Raw genomic sequence first — 19,743 nt, 5'->3', positions numbered from 1 at the left:
AGGAGGAGCAGAGGCAGGTGGCAGGAGCTGTGTGAAGGTCCCAGGATGAGGGACAAGGAGAGGCCTGGCTCTGGAGCACAGACTCTGCAGGGTCACCGTCAACCCCTGTGGGAAAAGGAGTCCAGAGCCTTGTACTTTTGCATCCCTGCATCAGCCCACCTTCTGCAGACAGCCCGTGAGCCTCACCCTGCGCTCTTATGCACACACTGGGAGACTCCACTCTTGGCCCCACTCTCATGGCCCAGCTCACCTGGCGGGGGAAGGGGGAGTCAGTTATTAATCTCACCCACTCAATAACAGAAGGAGCCCTCCCCACAGAGACATCAGACGGCAGGGCTAAGCCCAGGGCGGGCCAGGGGCCATGTACCATTCATCCCACACTCGAAGCCAAACGCCACTTCAGAACCCTTCTTAACACAGCTCCACTTCCTGTCGGGAGAAGCTGGCCCAGATCGCCAGATCTCTACACACACGGCCCTGGACTAGCAGGACTCTGTGCTCAGGAAAGGCAGCGAGTAGGGGCCTGGTGCCCTCCCCTGAGCAGGCGGGAGACAAACTGGACACAGGCCACCAGGGCTGGCTGTCCTTGTCCCGCTTGCCAGATCTACTGTGAGCTGAGCGTATTTTGTTGGAACAAGCAGACATCTGTGAGCGTCCAATACCAAAAATAGTACAACCAGGGGAGGAAGGAACACATCCTTCTAGCTGCAGCCTGCCCCCGCCTCAGACATCTCTCGGCGGTCTCTCCACCCTGGGGTGTCCCCCCTTGGACCGTATCATCCCCCCTTGGAAAGCCCCCTCCCCTCAAACTCCCCCCTACACCACCTTTGCATGTCCTTCAGCAGCTCAACAGTCCCATCCAATTCTAAAGAGGAAGAAGTGACACTACCAGATAACGGCAAAATCATGCCTTTTCTGTGAACAGAACCCAGAAACCACAGCCCCTTAGCAGAGGCCTGCCCCAGAAGGCCTTCTCCGGGATCTAGGTCATCAGAATCACCTGCAGATGGCGCCCAGCAGAATCTAACTACAGCTGGCACTGGCCCCGAACTGAGAAGCGCAGAAGGTTCACCAAAGCCACAGCGCGGGCCCGCCGGTGAGAGCTCTCTCCTGGAGAGCAGGAGACGCCTGGTGCCCACCGTCTCCACACCAGGGACTCATCGGAAACCACCGTTACCTGACTGTTCCTCAGGCCGGGTAGCACACGCTCGAAAATAGTGTGAACAACTGACCCCTTGCTGGACACCAGCCCGGCCTTACACCCACAGAGGTGAGGCAGAGGGACCGGGGGCTCCGCCAGAGCCTGACTCGGATCAGAGGCAGACCCCTGCGCTCCCAGGGACTCGCGCACAGCTGTTCCCACCCAGGCTGCGCAGCTATGTTTTCCCAAGTTCACCAGAAGGTCACAAACAAAAAGGCCAGGCCCACTGGAAGCTGTGCCAAGCCTGACACTGTGCTTGAGGAAAGCTGCCACCAGGAAAGTCAGCGCCTCCCTCGAGGGGCAGAAAGCACGCAGTCTGCGCGAAACGGGGAGCACAGGCAGGCCCTAAGCGGACCGTCGGGTCTTAGGCTCGCCACCACTCTCTAGACACTCCCATTCATGAAACGGAGGGGCTGGACCAAAAGAACCCTCTGAAGCGTGGGCCTAGCCCTGAGACAACACCAAGCTGTCTGCCGGGGCTCACGGGGCTGCACCCAACAGCACAGGGGCCGAGGCCTGAGTTTCGCCCAGGACAGCACACTCTGCTAACACACCCATCCCAGCACTCCAGACCCAGCACTGCAGGCCTCCTCCGTAAAGGGCCAGGGTCAACGTCTCAGGCTCTGGCGGCCAGACAGTCCCTGATGGAAAAACTCGGCCTCTGTCACGTGTGACAGCAGCCAGACAGCGCCACTGCATCCCAATAAAGCTTGCTTTACAAACCCTCCTTTCAGACTCTAAGGCTGGCACTGGAAAAAGGAACATGCCGTAGCAGTGTACGTCCTCGGCATCCTCTGATTCTGCTCACCTAACAAGGTGGCAGACTGCCGGCACCTTGGTTTTGCAACACTGGGCACAACAGACTCAGCTTCTTCACGGGCAGAAAGGGGCCCCGGGAGTTCTACCACCAATCCCACAAGCAAAGGGAGCAGCCAAAGGGTGGCGTGGCACAGGCTCACCATCAGGACCCTGAGAAGGTGGCAGGTAAGCACCAGCCAACACGGGCCAGACCCAGCTGCGCTTGCCCCCACTCTGCCCCGGTGAGGCAGGCTGCCATCACCCAGCTCAGGGGGTGTTTCCCTTGGTGGAGACATGGCCCCAGGACCCTTAAGCCACTCCCTCCAGGTGCAGAGCAGCAAAGGCCACAGCAGGAAGCTGCACTTCCCCAAAAAGCACTGTTGAAGAAAGACGGCGGGGCGGGGGGCAGGACTGCGCTGGTGGTGCAGCAGATGGCTGTCTGTCTGTCAATGCAGGGGACATGGGTTCAATCCCTGGTCCAGGAAGACTCACACGCCTCTGGGGAACTAAGCCCGCGGGCCACAACTACTCAAGCCAGCATACTCCAGGGCCCACAGCCACAGCTACTGAGCCTGCACGCTGCAACAGCCGAAGCCCGCTCCCCCAGAGCCTGCGCTCCACAGCAAGAGAAGCCACCACAAGATAAGCTCGGGTACCACAAAGAAGAGTAGCCCCCACTCACCGCAACTAGAGAAAGCTGACACTCAGCGACAAAGACCCAGCACAACCACAGAAGTTAAGTAAAACATAAATAAGTCACTTTTTAAAAAGCCGGGGGAGTATTTCCCTGCTGACCCAGTGGCTAAGGCTGTGTTCCCAATGCAGGGAGCCTCGGTTCAACCCCTGGTCAGGCAACCAGACTGCCACATGCTGCAACTCAAGATCCCAGAGGCTGCAATGGAAAGGAAAGATCCCGCACGCCACAACTAAGGCCTGGTGCAGCCAAATAAATCAGTATTTTTTTAAAAGGGAAGAATTTCCTGGCAGTCCAGTGGTTAGGTAAAGAAGGAAATGGAGGTCCACTGCAATACTCTTGCCTGGGAAATCTCATGGACAGAGAAGCCTGGCAGGCCACAGTCCTTGGGGTCACCAAGAGTCGGACACAATTTAGCAACGAAACCATCACCCACCACCACCAGCAGTTAGGACTTGGTCACTGCCAGGGCTTGGCTTCAATCCCTGGTTGGGGAGCTAAGATCCTGCAAGCCTGTCGGCGTCGCAATCGGTCAGTCAATTTAAAAAAGGGAAAAGGAAAAAGAAACTTAGTCAAGGAATTAAGATCCTACAAGCTGCATGGCACGGTCATAAATCAGTAAGTAAATCATTCCCTTTTTAAAGGGAAAATGAAAAAGGAACCTCCTGGCCTACTTACCCTCCTCAGGGCAGTGGGACAGGGCAAGGTGCATCTGGCCCCAGCGGCACCCTCACCAGGAAGGAGACATGACAAGATGGTCGCCCCAACCAGGGCCCTTGGGTCCCCTCAGAGCAGCCTTCCCTGGACCGAGCGAACCAAAAGTGTGTGGCCAAGGCGCGCACATACATACACACACGTACACACATACGCACACACCGTGCAAGAGGAGGGGAGGCAGAAGCAGGACCAGCCAGGGGGCCCAACTTCCCCTGCGAGAGCCCCACCACCCAGAGGTAAGCGGGCGGGATTTGCCCACAGGGTGCAGGAAAGCACCCTGTTCCTCCTCCTCCCCTCCCCATGCACCTTCACCCAGGCCCTGAGGTCAGGTCAAGCACAGGAGTGGGGACAAAAGCACTGGAGGTCTTGAAGGCTGAGGCCCAGCCTGCACCTGCCCAGCGCCCTACAAAGGGCAGTTCCAGGCCCTCGGGGTCTCCAGGCCGCTTCCCACCTGGAAGACAGCCCATTTTCCAAAGCATTCCCCCTGTGATTCAACATGGGTCACGAACTGCTAAACTCACAAAAGCACAGCAGATTCTGCCCCATCCAGGTTCAGGACCAGGGAAGGGTCCGGGAGCCTCAGGTGCCTGTAGGGAGGTGCCCAGCCCCTCCCTGTCACGTGAGCTCAGGACCTCCCGTTTGGGTTTAGGGGAGGGGGGAGCACAGAAGTCTTGCCTCTAGGAGGGCAGGAAGTGGAGAGGGTGGCCGAGAGCTGAGCTGCCTGGGCTGCCTCATGTCACACACACTCCCAGCCTTCCCTGGCCCTCACGCCGCTCTGCCTGCCCCCTCCCGACAGGCTTTCTAGACCACCTAAGTTGAAAGGGTTGAAAACTTGAAAGTGTTAGTTGCTCAGTTGTGTCTGACTCTTGGCGACTGCATGGACTGTGGCCCACCAGGCTCCCCTGTCCATGGGATGCTCCAGGCAAGAATACTGGAGTGGGTTGCCATGCCCTCCTCCAGGGGGTCTTCCCGACCCAGGGATCAAACCCGGGTCTCCTGTATTGCAGGCAGATTATTTTTTTACTGCCTGAGCCAACCAGGGAAGATCACCCAAGGTACTTACTAACTCTCCCAACTTAGGTGACACAGGTCCTGACTGGCCCAGACTCCCGCACAGCCGCTGCCATCTCTACGCATCACGGCTCTCCTGCCTTGTCAGCATCAGCACCACTTGACCACAGCTTCCCATTCAGGGCGGGGCCGCACCTGCTCTCCCTGCCCTTCCTGTCATCTGCTCCCGGGTGACCCTGCTCCAGCTCGTCCCTCAGCAGGCCTTGAGTCGTGTATGTATTAAGTCACTTGAGTCGTGTTCAACGTTTTGTGACCCTGTGGACCATAGCCCTCCAGGCTCCTCTGTCCATAGGATTCTCCAGGCAAGAATACTGGAGTGAGTTGCCATTTCCTCCTCCAGGGAGGATCTTCCCGACCGAGAGATCAAACCCACGTCTCTTATGTCTCCTGCACCGGCAGAGGGGTTCTTTACCACTAGCACCACCCGGGCAGCCCCTGAAGCTGGCCCAAGCCTACCTCAAGTGTGGGTGCCGACACGCCCCCGTCCTGCTGGGGCCAGGCTCTCTGTCACCTCAACCAGGGAACTCCTAAGCCTATCAACGGTTCAGCAAGCGCCAGAGGCCCTTCAGACTGCAGCTCTCCTAAGAGTCACAAGTATCTCAGTGCATTTTAAAGGCTCGAAGACCACCTCTCACTTGTCAGAATGGTGACTATCAACAAGAGAAAATAGCAAGTGCTGGTGAGGATGTCTACTCACCAGGCTCCTCTGTCCATGGGGATTCTCCAAGCAAGAAGACTGGAGTCGATTGCCATTTTCTTCTCCAGGGGATCTTCCCAACCCAGGGATCAAACCAGCGTTTCTTAAGTCCCCTGCATTGGCAGATGGGTTCTTTACCACTAGCACCACCTGGGAAGCCTAGCAAACTTGTAGAGACAAACAGAACTGTAGCTCCTAGAGACAGAAAACAGAATTGTGGCTGCCAGGGGCTGAGGGAGAAAAAAATGGGCAGATGAACAAGCTCTGGAGATGGACGATGGTGATGGGTGCCGAGTCACGTGAATGTACTTCGTGGCACGGAACTGCATACTTGCAAATAGTTAAGATGGCAAATGTACGCTATGTGAACAATAATAAAAAGAATCTTAAGGCTCTGAGAGGTCCCAGGTTTAAGACTGGGGTTGACTCATCTTAGCACTGGCAAGGCCTCCCTGACCACAACCTGCCCCCAGTCCTGCCTGTCACAGGAGGAAGCCCCCGGGGGAAAATGTTCACACACAGAGTGAAGTCAGCCATGGGGTTGAGACTTCCACAGGGAGCCCAGGAAGGGGTGGCAGCCATCTACACCCACACAAAGAAGAGCAGCCACAGCAACTCACTCAGGGCTTCCCTGGATGACGAAATTAACCCCAGCTTCCGGCTCAAGCACCCCTTACCCCCACCTCCTCCGGCTGCCCCCCAACTCCCAGCCTCCCTCCGTCAGCTGCTCTCTCAGACCTCACGCAGATAGTCCTGGCCCTCCCCGTGGGGTTTCACTTGCCCTGCACCCCCGGGGCACCTCCTGCCCATCGCCACCGTGTTTCTCCCTCCCTCCCGCCCCATCACCACGCCCTCCGCTGGCCTCCCCCACAGGGATGCGGAGGCTGCAGGGCAAAGCCAACTCAATCCGTCTAATGAACAGGACGTGGCGGCCACGGGCACACAGCCAGGTGGGCAGAGAGGTAGGCCAGGGACTCCTCAGGCCCTCATGCCCATGTCCTGCCACTCCTGCCCAAAAAGAAGCCAAAGGACCCAGGAGAGGGCAGGGGTGGGCCCTTGCTGCTCGGCTCTTACACACCTTTGCCAGGGCCACATGCAGCCAAGCTGCCGACGGAGGGGAGAGCACTCCCCAACCCTGCAACACACCTGGGGACCAGCATTTTTGAATGGAGGGAGGTTTGACCCCTCGAGGCTGCCCTCGCGTGAGTCCCCAAAGCCACACGCTTGGGCACAACCTGAAGGCAAAGACAGAGCCACCACAGCCTGGGCTCTGGGCCCGACTCCTCACGCTCCGCCATCAGCAGCCACCAGCCCAGCGGGCTCGGCAGTCAGCCCGTGGCCCAGCCAGACGTGTCTCCAGAAACCTGGTCGTGCCCTCCTGCCCCCCTCAACTCCAGCTGGGCTCTGCTCGCCGCCTGCTCCACCACCACTGTCCACCGAGACCACAGAGGGGACCAAGAAGAGGGAGGCACGAGGGGGCCCAGCTCCCTCCAACACCGTGCGGTGGACTTACAGGCGCAGGAACATAGCTCAAAAAGACCGAGGAAATTCACTTAATCGCTATTCTTCATTTTACAAAAAAATCTTTGACAGTATAGACAAAGAAGCGGGCGTTTTATACTCTGAGGGCCTTCGCGCGCTCAGGTCATTTGTAGCATGCACACGCACAGCGGGGAGGCAGGGGTGCTCAGCGTCCGTGCGCCTCCCCTGGCCTGGGAGGCCAGTACACCTGCGGGGCGGCTTCAACCAGGGAACCTGAGGCTGGGGAAGAAGCCAGGAGCCCGGGAGCTGGCTGGAGCCAGGCCACCTGATCCCATCGCCTCCTTCGACAGAGACACCTCCTTGTGAGGACATCCTCCCGGCATATCTAAGATGGACACAGAGCAGCCAGGCAAACCACGAGGAGCTGACACCCTCCCGACAGGTGCAGGTTGTAGAAACCAGAGGTACTGGGAGACCACACGCTCGGGATAGGTGTCCCCGTGCCACGCCTCAATTTCCCTTGCTGAAGGCCTACCAGGAGGACGCTGATGATGGACCAACGACACTGAGCATTAACCTCGGCCCTCAGTCACCAGCAGCTTATTAATTTCTCGAAAGCAGAGCAGGCCAAGGCAGGCTGAACTCTCCAGGACCGCCTGTTCAGGAGTGTGCCTAGGAACCCTGGGAAGTGCTGAGCAGGCCTTGGGCCCCTGACCCAATGTTCTCTGTGCGTGGACAGCATAGCCCACTTGTTGTCTGCCCAGGAAGCTGACTAGGGGTGACACTGACCCCCAAACGCTGTCTCAGGTCCAGGGCCCAGCCTTGGCTCTCCCAACATCCAGAACATCCACTGTCCAGGAGCTGGTAAAGCCAGCACAATCGAGGAAACCTGCCACCCAACTGCCCCCGAGCCACAAACACAATCCAAGAACCAGAAAAGAAAGGCTGCTGGCTTCCACGACTGTCACATCCATCCAAAACCACCTCTAAATTGCACTCGGTAGGACTCTGGCAAGAAGCTCATGACATCCACACCCTGAGACAAAGGCAGCAACCCAGAAAGACATAGGCCCTGCAGCAGCCGTCGCCAGGGCCACACACACGTCCTCCACCTCGCCCCCTTGTCGTTCACCCTCCGCAGACCCGCAGCGGCTCTCGCATGGGCCACAGCCGCCTTTCCTCCCCTGCCAAGAGTCACTCCAGAGGTGATCACCAGCGTCTCTAAAAGCCCTGCATAAGCTGACTCTCACAAACCTAGCTCAAGCGCGACAATGAGCCGGGCCCGCAAAGGCATTTCTGCTCCGTGGCCAGAATCAGGAGGGGTTAGGTACGTGCACCTTCCCCAACCAGGCACAGGTGGCAGCCCCAGTACTTCCACGTGTGTCCCCCCGCCTGACCCCAGGGGACCCCAGCTCAGGCATCCAAGTTTCTACCCCAGGCTCCCCTGCCCCATGCCTGACCGAGCTGACAGTCCAACACCACAAAACAGCCCATGTCCCTCCTGGGTCTCGGTTTAGCCAGACAAGAGTTCAGTTGCTCAGCACCTGCGAGCTTCGGCTCCGCCCCTCTGCAATTCTGCATCTCTGCACAGCCCTGCTCAGCACAGGACAGAGGGCAAGGCACCTGGGAATCCCCAGGGTCGGTGTGACGCCCGAGGACTACAGACCTGTTCAGAGTCTGCACTGCAGGAGAAAACGCAGCCACTAAAAAGCAAAGCTTAGCACTGTGATTTAAAGAGGAAAAAAAAGCTCATACAGTTTTGGGGAAGAATTGAGACCTAAGATCATGTAAGGGGCTTCTCTGGTGGTTGAGTGGTTAACTACTGAGCAGTGATTCTGGAGTCCAAGAAATTAAAATCTGTCACTGCTTCCACTTTTTCCCCTTCTAGCTGCCATAAAATGATGGGAGCAGATGCCATGATCTTAAGTTTTGGGGGTTTTTTTAGTTTAGTTTTTTTAATGTTCCGTTTTAAGCCAGTTTTTTCCATTCTCCTCTTTCACCCTCAAGAGGCTCTTTAGTTCCTCTTCACTACTGAGCCTGCAAGCTGCAACTAAAGAGCAGCCCGTGCCCAGCAACAAAGACCCAGCACAGCTAAAAGTAAGTATTTTTTAACAATAACATTTTAAATTAAAAGAAGACTACATGAGAACACCACTGTGATACCTCAGTGCCTAGATGCAAGAAAGAGGAGGGCACCAAGGTGTCAACACAGCCCATGGAAACAGGGAATCACTAGCATTCATCACTGTGCTATACTGCTTTATGGTAGAAAGAAAGAAATTCTGACCCACGTCACTTTTAAATAGGAGCTCAGTGACCCCAAAAGGCTTCCCTGATAGCTCAGTTGGTAAAGAATCTGCCTGTAATGCAGGAGACCTCGGTTCGATTCCTGGGTAGGGAAGATCCACTGGAGAAGGGACAGGCTACCCACTCCAGTATTCTTGGGCTTCCCTTGTGGCTCAGCTGGTAAAGAATCTGCCGGCAATGTGGGAGACCTGGGTTCGATCCCTGGGTTGGGAAGATCCCCTGGGTAAGGAAAGGCTACCCACTCCGGTATTCTGGCCTGGATAATTCCATGAACTGTGTGGTTCACAAGTTTGCAAAGAGTCAGACACGACTGAGCGACGTTCACTTCACTTCAGTGACCCCACAAACTTCCCAAACCCGTGAGGGCCCCCTCCCCTCTGGAGGGGTTGTGGCAAGTCACCAACACCCCCCTCTGGCCTGGTGACTCAGCCAGGAGCCACAACTCAGTGTGGCCAGGGAGGGCCCAGCTAGGAGGATATAATTAGCATCAGACTCCAGCGCAGCCACTTGGTGCGGGGACAGGAGCTCTCCCCCTGGATGCTTTGCTCAGACACCAGCTTCTTCAGTAAAAAGCGAAATGACAGAAATGCACATCGCGGCTGTCTGTGCCACCTACTGCACAACCAGTCAGAGGCTGTCTCTGGAGGGACTGTTCTAGAACACATCCCTTTGGGCTCTGGGTGACTGCAGAGTGGCCACAGATTGCAAAAGATGAGATCTCAGACAACTGCAGGTCACGCGAGCCACCGAGAAGAAAGAAGACCAAAAAGAAAGTCATACAGGTAGAGCAAGGGAGCGAGGCCCTACAAAGGAGGAACCCAGGGGAGGCAAACCCCAAGGCGCAGGAGGGACTGACAGCCGGGCCCGTCAAGCAGGGCTGCTGCCACAAAGAGGCAGCTCTCTCAAAACCAGGGTCTGATCTGGGACCAGGAGAAGCAGTCTTGTTTTTCAAGATGTCACAATCCGGGTATGATGTCAAAACTACTTCAAGGGTGATGAACTCTGGCCTTGCCGATGAGTCAACAGAGGATGGGTTTCCGAGAGCCGACGACTGTTTACACACAGTCCCCATGGCGAATGGCTGCCGGAAACCCAGTCAAGGGTCACAGCGGCCAGCGGGGGCTTGGCCCCTCACACAGCCTCACAGGCTAGCCACAGAAATGACCAGCACTTGCCCCACACCCCTCAGTACCTGTGAGGCATGCGCCTTCTGGGAGGGAGTCCCCACCCTTCAGAGGGGCAAAGCTCAAGGCCACACACCACGTCACTGCCCTCCAGCCAGGTGCCTGACTCCTGGCCCATCTCAGCTGCAAGATGCCATTGGGAGACTCGGCCTCCAGGAGTCTTGACCTGTGTCCTCATCTGAGCAATGGGAACCACTCCCCACCTGGGGCTGACAGCCAGGAGACAAGATGAAGTCATGTGTACAGCTCAGGCCAGCGCCAGCACGTGGGGCATGATCCACAGGCACTGGTCATCACCTGCAGGTCTTCTCAAGGGAGAGGGGACAAGGGACAGCCAAAGCTGGCAACTTCAGGCACCTGCATGGCCACTCACGTCACCAACACTCCCAGGAGCCTAGAATGCTGGCATTTCATAAGGACTTGAGACCACAGTGGGACTCCCTTTCAGAGCTAGGTCCCAGTGGCTCAAATTCCCTCCTAATTTGAGAGGCAGCCTGGGCCAGTGAGGACAATCCAAGGGACCTCAGCTAGCAACACTGCCCTTCAGAGCCTCACCTGCCCACAAAGAACAGTGCGAACAAGAAGCTAGTCTACCAGCCAAGACTGTCAAGAAGATACTATGTGCCTGGACAAAGGGCTTACGGGGACCTGGCTGGAAGCCAGGAGAGGCAGCGAATTTAGCCAGTCGCTATTCCTAAAGACAGCCCATCTGACAGACAGACATGGCTGGCAAGAAGCCACCACCAGTTAGGGCCAAGTGGGGTGCCCCACCCCAGGAAGGAGACGAACCCACCTCCCAGGGCCTCACCAAGGTGGAGGGGAGCAGAGGCTAAATTAAGGGTCCTCCTGCCACTGGTGTCCAAGCTGAGGCCCACACAGCTAGCCCCTTAGCAGCAGGCGAGCAGCCCCCAGTGTGAGTCCAGAACAGTCTTATGGTATTTGCTGCAGAGCCCCTCTTCCTACACCTGTCCCAGGACAGAGCCCTGTAGCCGCCTCCACCCCTTTACCTAGCCCCCAGCCCCCACCCTCAGCAAACACCCTCCCCAGCCCCTCATGTTTCAAGGCCTGTATATGTCCATGCCTGGAACCCCTACCCCTTCCCCCCTGGGGACCCCTCGCCTGGCAGACCTCAGCTCTGGCATGCCCTAAGCATGCCTCTCTTAATCAGCGCCCTTTCACGCCACCCCATTTTATTTCCTTCCTGACACTGACCGCTGACAAGCTCTTCATGCCAATTTCGCTGCCACCCTGTTCATTATCTGTCCCCTGCCTCTAGCATTCCAGCTAGAGAGACTAGGGACACATTCTGGTCGCTGGTAAACATCTAGCCCCTGAACGGTGTCCCTGTACAGACCAGACACTCAAATCAGATTCAGGAAGATAGTCTCCCATAGTCTCTGCTCGGAGAAGGCAATGGCACCCTACTCCAGTACTCTTGCCTGGACAATCCCATGGACAGAGGAGCCTGGTGGGCTGCAGTCCATGGGGTCGCTAAGAGTCAGACACAACTGAGTGACTTCACTTTCACTTTTCACTTTCATGCACTGGAGGAGGAAATGGCAACCCACTGAAGTGTTCTTGCCTGGAGAATCCCAGGGACGGGGAGCCTGGGGGGCTGCCGTCTCTGGGGTCGCACAGAGTCGGACTGAAGCGACTTAGCAGCAGCAGCAGTCTCTGCTCAAACCTCCAGGTGGGAACCGGCCCTGGGTCCCCACCTCAAGTGCTGAGAACCTGTGAGGGATCAGGGCTGCGCACATGCCAAAAGAATCCAGATAGCCCCAAGAGGAGAAGCCAGAGCTCAGAGAGGGCAGGGCCCGAGATCCTGGGAGTCTGGAGAGAAGGACTGGCCGCTGGGAGGGCTCAGGTACTAGGACTTTCACAGTCCCGAGAGAAGAATCCAGAGCTCAGAGAGGGTGGGGCGCTGAGACACCCCAACCCTGAGGGCAGGATTAGGAGTTAAGAGGGCTCAGGTACTGGGACACTCATAATCCTGAAGAGAAGAAGGATCCAGAGCAGCCACTGGGATGCTCTGAGGAGGAGGAGCTGGACTGGGAGGGGTCAGGCACAGAACCAAGGCCTCATGCAGGTACACCTGAGATGCAGAGATTCAAACCCAGACAGGCTCCAGTTCGCAGGCTTCTTGGGCCCTTCCCTGAGCCCTCAGTTTTCCCTAAACAACATCATCTTCCTCTTCATTAAGAAACTTATAATCCAGGAGAGGGAAGGGTCACTCAGCAACAGATCCATCAAATCTGACGATGAAATATCCACGTGATCGAGGAAGGTGCCCCAGCATCGTCGGAGTCACTGTCAGGGACACTTCTCTGAACAGACCCATGATGTGATCTTGGAGTGATATGCTGTGTTTACACGTCCTCTTTCTTCTCTCCCGGAAGTAACCCATCACAGCAAAAAGGGAGCTCCACGGGAGTGCCTTGGGACACAGGCGAGACTGCCCGACACCCCACTCTGGACAGTGGCAGCCACACGTGACTTCACCTTTACCTTCCACCACGTTCCAGGCTGGTCACCGGGTCTACACAAAGGCAGCTCAGACTCCAGACCCCTCGGGAGACGGAAGCTGTCAGGGACTCCTACTTGGGCTAGTCCAACAGCTAGGATTACAGGCTCCTGGAAGCCACAGAGAAAGTTTTGAAGGAAGCTCCTCGCCAGTCCCCTGCCACATCTGAGTTTGTAAAACCTCTTTGCCATTACAGCTCACCCTTGAACAACACCAGGGTTAGGGACACCAAGCCCCTAGCAGTCAAAAATCCTGAATAAACTTTATAGTCGGCTCTCCATATCCTGAGTTCCACATCTGCAGAGTCAACCAACCTAGTACTATGGTATGTGTTTGGTGGAAAAAAGAAACCCATGTATAAGTGGGCACTTCAAACTTGTGCTGTCCAAGGGGCAACTTAAAGTAAGACATAAACATAAAGTAACAACATAAAGTACAACATAGACAACATAAAGTAAGAGTGAAAACCCTCCCTCTCCACCGGTTGCAGTTGCTAAACCACATAGTCGCAGTGCTAGAGAAGAGAAAACGCTGAACTGTGACGGTCGTACAAATGGGGATGCAACAAAACACGTATTGTGCTAAGAGCCAATACGCTGCTCACGGGTTCATCAGGTCACCTTCCTGTGCCCACCACCCAGGAACACTGAATGCCCGCGCTGCCCCGGGCTTACCTCAGGCCACGACACTGCCTGCCTGATAGGATTAACTACGAAATTGCCAAGAAACTTAAATCACCTGTCAGCCTCTGAGAAAAATGGAACTTTGAGTCACCCCCAAAACTCAGCCCAACCAGTCAGGTTAACACGACCGGCTTGCAGGAGCAGCTCTGCGAGGGAGCCCCTTCTGGCTGACCAACACTGGCGTACACAGCTGGGCTCTGCGTGGGACGAACTGGAGTCTGCAGTTATACCTTCACCCTCACAGGAGGAAGATCCAGCTTAAGGGATGTAACCAACACCCTAAATTAAAAATAGCAGCGTGACAGCATGAGGTGGACGCACAGGCGGGCCTTCCGGGCGACTGAAGCCAGGGAGGGCAGCATGGCAGGGAAGGCGGGGCTCCCAAGCCACCGTGACCAGGTGCCAAGTTCACCTTATTTACATGGCGCAGGAGCTCTCCCCCAGCTGTTTCGAGGAAAGCCCGCCTTCCTGCAGAACGAGTCGGAATTGCCCAGGGGGGGAAAGACTCTGGGCTGGGATTCCACAAGGAAGGGAGGCTCCAGCTGGCCATCCGGCCCCCTCCTCACCTGCAGGGGCACCCCAGCCTCACCTGGGTGAATCCCTTTTGGACAAGGTGGGCACTCGCTCTTCCAAAATAGACGAATTCCCAGTTCAATGAAGGGGAAACCGAGACACGAGGACAGGAAGGAAACTGCCCCCCAAAGTGGGAAGAAGGGCGGGAAGGGTGGGCACTGGGAACAAAACAGGGAAAGAAATTCCGGGCTTAGCTAATGGTGCCGAACAAGCCCAGGGCAGGAAGAAAGCCGCATTCCTTCCTAGTTAGTCTCTCTCCTAACCCGCCCGAGGCCCCCCCATCCCCAGTATACACACACACACACACACACACACACACACACACACACACACACACACGCACACACGCACACACAGGGCAGGGCCTCCCCGAACCTGACACCAGACCCAACCCCCTAACCACTGGCTATGAAGCCCCTACTTTCCAGGCAAAGAGGAAAAGGACCCCCTCAACCATTTCCCCTCAGGACCTGACCATTGGGCACCTGCAACTTCTGTCCCAACACAGGAGGAGGGCGCCATGACACAAACAGAAATGGGAAGAAGCAGCTTCTGACCACGGGCCCAGATGTGCTCCCCAGTCAGGCCTAGAGAGATGGTGCACAGAAGCCCATCCCCAACACCCCCTCCCCCGGTGGGCCAGGTGGCAGAACTGAAACGCCTCCAACTTCCCCAGAAGGGCCCAAATCGGCCCCTGAGAAGTGTGAGAGTCAGCGGCCAGGTGCGGTGGCCAGAGTGCCTCCCCAGGTGCCCACCCCAGGCTCCCAGCCTAGGAAAGGCTCCAAGCCAGCAAACCCCACTTCAGAAAGACTCCCTCTTCCTAAAGGTGTCCAGCGATTCAGGGTCACCTGGGGAACTGGGGAAACGCTGTCAGGTTCTGCCCAAACTTCCCTTCCCAAGAAATAAGAGTGAACCCAACTCCAGGAGCCTCACTGGAAAGCGTCAAAGACGGCCCCCAAGCGCAGATAGAACCTCCCCACACAAAGTGAACAGGAAACCCAGAGGCGCCCCGACAGCGGTGACCCACTGACCCACCCTGCCAGTGACCTAGACGGAAAAGCTGTTCCCGGGAACGCAGTCAGCCATCCCTACCAGTCTCCCTGCCAAGCAGCCAGACAGAGAAGTCCTAACCCCCGACCTCCTGTGCTCGGACAGCGCTACCTCCACCCGCTCCCCTGGGTCAGGTGAGAAAACTAGTTCCTGCCCAGGTGCCGGGTGAGTCAAGAAAGGCCCCGGACGCCTCCAGGTGCCGACAAAGACGCCCCCCGGATCAGGCGCGCGAGTTCTGGCCCTTCGGCCGCCCTCGGCCGCCCGCCAGGGTCGCCTCCCGAGCCGAGGTTCCCCGCTCTCCGAGTGGGACATGAGCCCACCCCGCGGCCCGCTGGTCCAGAAACCCGCGAGCAACACCTCAGACGCCGGACCCCGCACCCCCAAGCCAGAACGCCGCGGAGAGGGGCGCGCGAGGCCGACCTGCGCCCCGACGCCCGCGCCGAGTCCGACGCTCACCTGGCTGGCGCGGTAGCTCTCGAAGGCCCTCAGGGCACTGTCGGTGAGCTTCACATGGAACACGGACACCTTGCTGCCGTCGCTCACCCGCCCGCACGACAGCCCGTAGCTCCGATCCTCCTTCAGCGCCGCCATCTTGCGACCATCGCTCCCCCGCCCCCCGCTTCCCGGCTCCTGGGCCAGCGGCGCGCCGGCCACGCCCCACCCCTCCGCCCGCTGACGCACTGTATTATTCATGAGACGCGGCTGACCACGCCCCCTAGGGGCTGGGCTGGCGCCGCATTGCCCGCCGACGTGCTGCATTATTCATGAGATGCGGCTAGCCGCACAGCGCTACAGGCCGAAGGCGGCCCGCAGTCACCGCCCCTGTTTTCTGCATATTCATAAGGACGGATGGCCCCACCTCTCAAGGCCCCCAGAGGCGTCCACTTCCGTGCCCAGACTCCGCCCCGACACGCGCACTCCTTCAGGCCCCGCCTCAATGTGTATTATTCATAACCCTGACTCAGCCAGGCGCGTCGAAGCCCCGCCCCACTAGCCGCTGACGTGATGTATTATTTATGAGGTCTCTTCAAGTCTTCCGTCTTTGGCTTCTGTGGAGAGCCCCAGCGAGGGCGTGGAGGGACCGGGCTGCGCAAAACACGTGGGGGCGCGGAAGCAGGGGCTGGCTGGGTGAGTGGGCGTGTCTATGCAAACCGAGCCCGAATTGGACGCTGGGTTGCGCTGGTGGCTCTTCCCTAAGGTGGGCCCGGGGCTATTGGGGAATCGTGGGGGTTAGTGAACTTTGCTCTTCTCTAAGAGTAGACTTTTTATAGAATAAAATCCTACATTCCCAAAGGACCTTGAGAGATGGCGGTTATCCAGCTCTCCCATTAAAAAAAATGTCACATATCATAAAATTAACCCATTTAAAGTGTACAATTTTTTTATTACCAAATTCAGACTTAAATTGAAGAAAGTAGGGAAAACCACTAGACCATTCAGGTATGACCTAAATCAAATAAATCCCTTATGATTATAGAGTGTAAGTGAGAAATAGATTTAAGGGACTAGATCTGGTAACAGAGTGCCTGATGAACTATGGATGGAAGTTCACGACATTGTACAGGAGACACGGATCAAGACCATCCCCAAGAAAAAGAAAAGCAAAAAAGCAAAATGGCTGTCTTAGAAGGCCTTACAAATAACTGTGAAAAGAAGAGAAGCAAAAAGCAACGGAAAAAAGGAAAGATATACCCATTTGAATGCAGAGTTCCAAAGAATAGCAAGGAGAGATAAGAGAGCCTTCCTCAATGATCAGTGCAAAGAAATACAGGAAAACAATAGAATGGGAAAGATTAAAGATCTCTTCAAGAAAAATAGAGAGACCAAGGGAACATTTCATGCAAAGATGGGCTCAATGAAGGGCATAAATGGTATGGACCTAACAGAAGCAGAAGATATTAAGAAGAGGTGGCAAGAATACACAGAAGAACTGTACAAAAAAGATCTTCACAACCCAGATAACCACAATGATGTGATCACCCACCTAGAGCCAGACATCCTGGAATGCTAAGTCAAGGGGGCCTTAGGAAGAATCACTATGAACAAGCTAGTGGAGGTGATGGAATTCCAGTTGAGCTATTTCAAATCCTGGAAGATGAGGCTGTGAAAGTGCTGCAGTCAATATGCCAGCAAATTTGGAATACTCAGCAGTGGCCACAGGACTAGAAAAGGTCAGTTTTCATTCCAATCGCAAAGAAAGGCAATGCCAAAGAATGCTCAAACTACTGCACAATTGCACTCATCTCACACGCTAGCAAAGTAATGCTCAAAATTCTCCAAGCCAGGCTTCAGCAATACGTGAACCGTGACCTTCCAGATGTTCAAGCTGGTTTTAGAAAAAGCAGAAGAACCAGAGATCAAATTGCCAACATCTGCTGGATCATGGAAAAGCAAGAGAGTTCCAGAAAAACTTCTATTTCTGCTTTATTGATTATGCCAAAGCCTTTGACTGTGTGGATCACAATAAACTGTGGAAAATTCTGAAAGAGATGGGTATACCAGACCGCCAGACCTGCCTCTTGAGAAATCTGTATGCAGGTCAGGAAGCAACAGTTAGAACTGGACATGGAACAACAGACTGGGTCCAAATTGGGAAAGGAGTACATCAAGGCTGCATATTGTCACCCTGCTTATTTAACTTACATGCAGAATACATCATGCAAAATGCTGGACTGGATTAAGCACAAGCTGGAATCAAGATTGCTGGGAGAAATATCAATAACCTCAGATACACAGATGACACCACCCTTTTAGCAGAAAGTGAAGAAGAACTAAAGAGACTCTTGATGAAAATGAAAGAGGAAAGTGAAAAAGTTGGTTTAAAACTCAACATTCAGAAAACTAAAGTCATGGCATCTGGTCCCATCACTTCATGGCAAATAGATGGGGAAACAGTGGCAGACTTTATTTTTGGGGGCTCCAAAATCACTGCAGATGGTGACTGCAGCCATGAAATTAAAAGATGCTTACTCCTTGGAAGGGAAGTTATGACCAACCTAGACAGCATATTCAAAAGCAGAGACATTACCTTGCCAGCACAGGTCCACCTAGTCAAAGCTATGGTTTTTCCAGTAATCATGTATGGATGTGAGACTTGGACTATAAATAAAGGTGAGTGCCGAAGAATTGATGCTTTCGAACTGTGGTGTTGGCAAAGACTCTTGAGAGTCCCTTGGACTGCAAGGAGATCCAACCAGTCCATCCTAAAGGAAATCAGTTCTGAATATCCACTGGAAGGACTGATGCTGAAGCTCCAATACTTTGGCCACCTGATGCAAAGAGCTGACTCATTGGAAAAGACACTGATGCTAGGCAAGATTGAAGGCAGGAGGAGCAGGGTACAACAGAGGATGAGATGGTTGGATGGCATCACTGACCCAATGGACATGAGTTTGAGTAAACTCCGGGAGTTGGTGATGGATGGGGAAGCCTGGGGTGATGCAGTCCAATGGGGTCACAAAGAGTTGGACACAACTGAGTGACTGAACTGACCTGAGTGGCTGCACAGCAGTGTGAATGTACTAGATGGCATAGTATTGTACACTTTCAGTTCAGTTCAGTCGCTCAGTTGAGTGCAACTCTTTGTGACCCCATGGACTGCATCATGCCAGGCTTCCCCGTCCATCACCAACTCCCGGAGTTTACTCAAACTCATGTCCATTGAGTCAGTGAAGCCATCCAACCATCTCATCCTCTGTTGTCCCCTTTTCCTCCCGCCTTCAATCTTTCCCAGCATCAGGGTCAGTTCTTCGCATCAGGTGGCCAAAGTATTGGAGTTTCAGCTTCAGCATCAGTCCTTCCAATGAATATTCAGAACTGATTTCCTTTAGGATGGACTGGTTGGATCTCCTTGCAGTCCAAGGAACTCTTAAGAGTCTTCGCCAACACCACAGTTCGAAAGCATCAATTCTTCGGCACTCACCTTTATTTATAGTCCAAGTCTCACATCCATACATGACTACTGGAAAAACCATAGCTTTGACTAGGTGGACCTGTGTTGGCAAAGTAGTGTCTCTGCTTTTTAATATGCTGTCTAGGCTGATCATAGATTTCCTTCCAAGGAGCAAGCATCTTTTAATTTCATGGCTGTGGGTACTGTCTCCAGTGATTTTTGGAGCCCAAAAAAATAACTTCTGTCACTGTTGCCATTGTTTCCCCATCTATTGCCATGAAGTGGTGGAACCAGATACCATGATTTTACTTTTCTGAATGTTGAGTTTTAAGCCAACTTTTTCATTTTCATCAAGAGTCTCTTTAGTTCTTCTTCACTTTTTGCCATAAAAGTGGTATCATCTGCATATCTGAGGTTATTGATATTTCTCCTGGCAATCTTGATTTCAGCTTGTGCTTCATCCAACCCAGCATTTTGCATATGTACTCTGCATATAAGTTAAATAAGCAGGGTGACAATATGCAGCCTTGATGTACTCCTTTCCCAATTTGGAACCAGTCTGTTGTTCCATGTCCAGTTCTAACTGTTGTTTCCTGACCTGCATACAGATTTCTCAGGAGGGAGGTCAGGCAGTCTGGTATTCCCATCTCTTGAAGAATTTCCCACAGTTTATTGTGATCCACACAGTCAAAATCTTTGGCATAGTCAATAAAACAGAATTAGATGTTTTTCTGGAACTCTCTTGCTTTTTCGATGATACAACAGATGTTGGCAATTTGATCTCTGGTTCCTCTGCCTTTTCTAAATTCAGCTTGAACATCTGGAAGTTCTCGGGTCATGTACTGTTGAATCCTGGCTTGGAGAATTTTGAGC

General features: G+C 54.7%; 2 protein-coding genes across 2 annotated transcripts in view; one reads left to right on the top strand and one right to left on the bottom strand.

Moving 5' to 3' along the window:
* ELL (elongation factor for RNA polymerase II) overlaps window positions 1-15,630 on the bottom strand; it is a 79,408-nt gene extending 63,778 nt beyond the window's left edge. The window contains exon 1 of the mRNA XM_055541009.1: window positions 15,435-15,630. Within this exon, the coding sequence (XP_055396984.1) occupies window positions 15,435-15,569 (135 nt within the window). The 5' untranslated portion in view covers window positions 15,570-15,630. The remainder of the gene's footprint in view (window positions 1-15,434) is intronic.
* Window positions 1-19,743, top strand: part of KXD1 (KxDL motif containing 1) — a 265,201-nt gene that overhangs the window by 200,985 nt on the left and 44,473 nt on the right. The window lies entirely within an intron of this gene.

This window comes from Bubalus kerabau, chromosome 1, assembly GCF_029407905.1.
Source record: "Bubalus kerabau isolate K-KA32 ecotype Philippines breed swamp buffalo chromosome 1, PCC_UOA_SB_1v2, whole genome shotgun sequence".
Classification (NCBI taxonomy): Eukaryota; Metazoa; Chordata; class Mammalia; order Artiodactyla; family Bovidae; genus Bubalus; species Bubalus kerabau.
The sequence above is the reverse complement of the archived record's forward strand: the minus strand, read 5'-3'. Positions and strand labels throughout refer to the sequence as shown.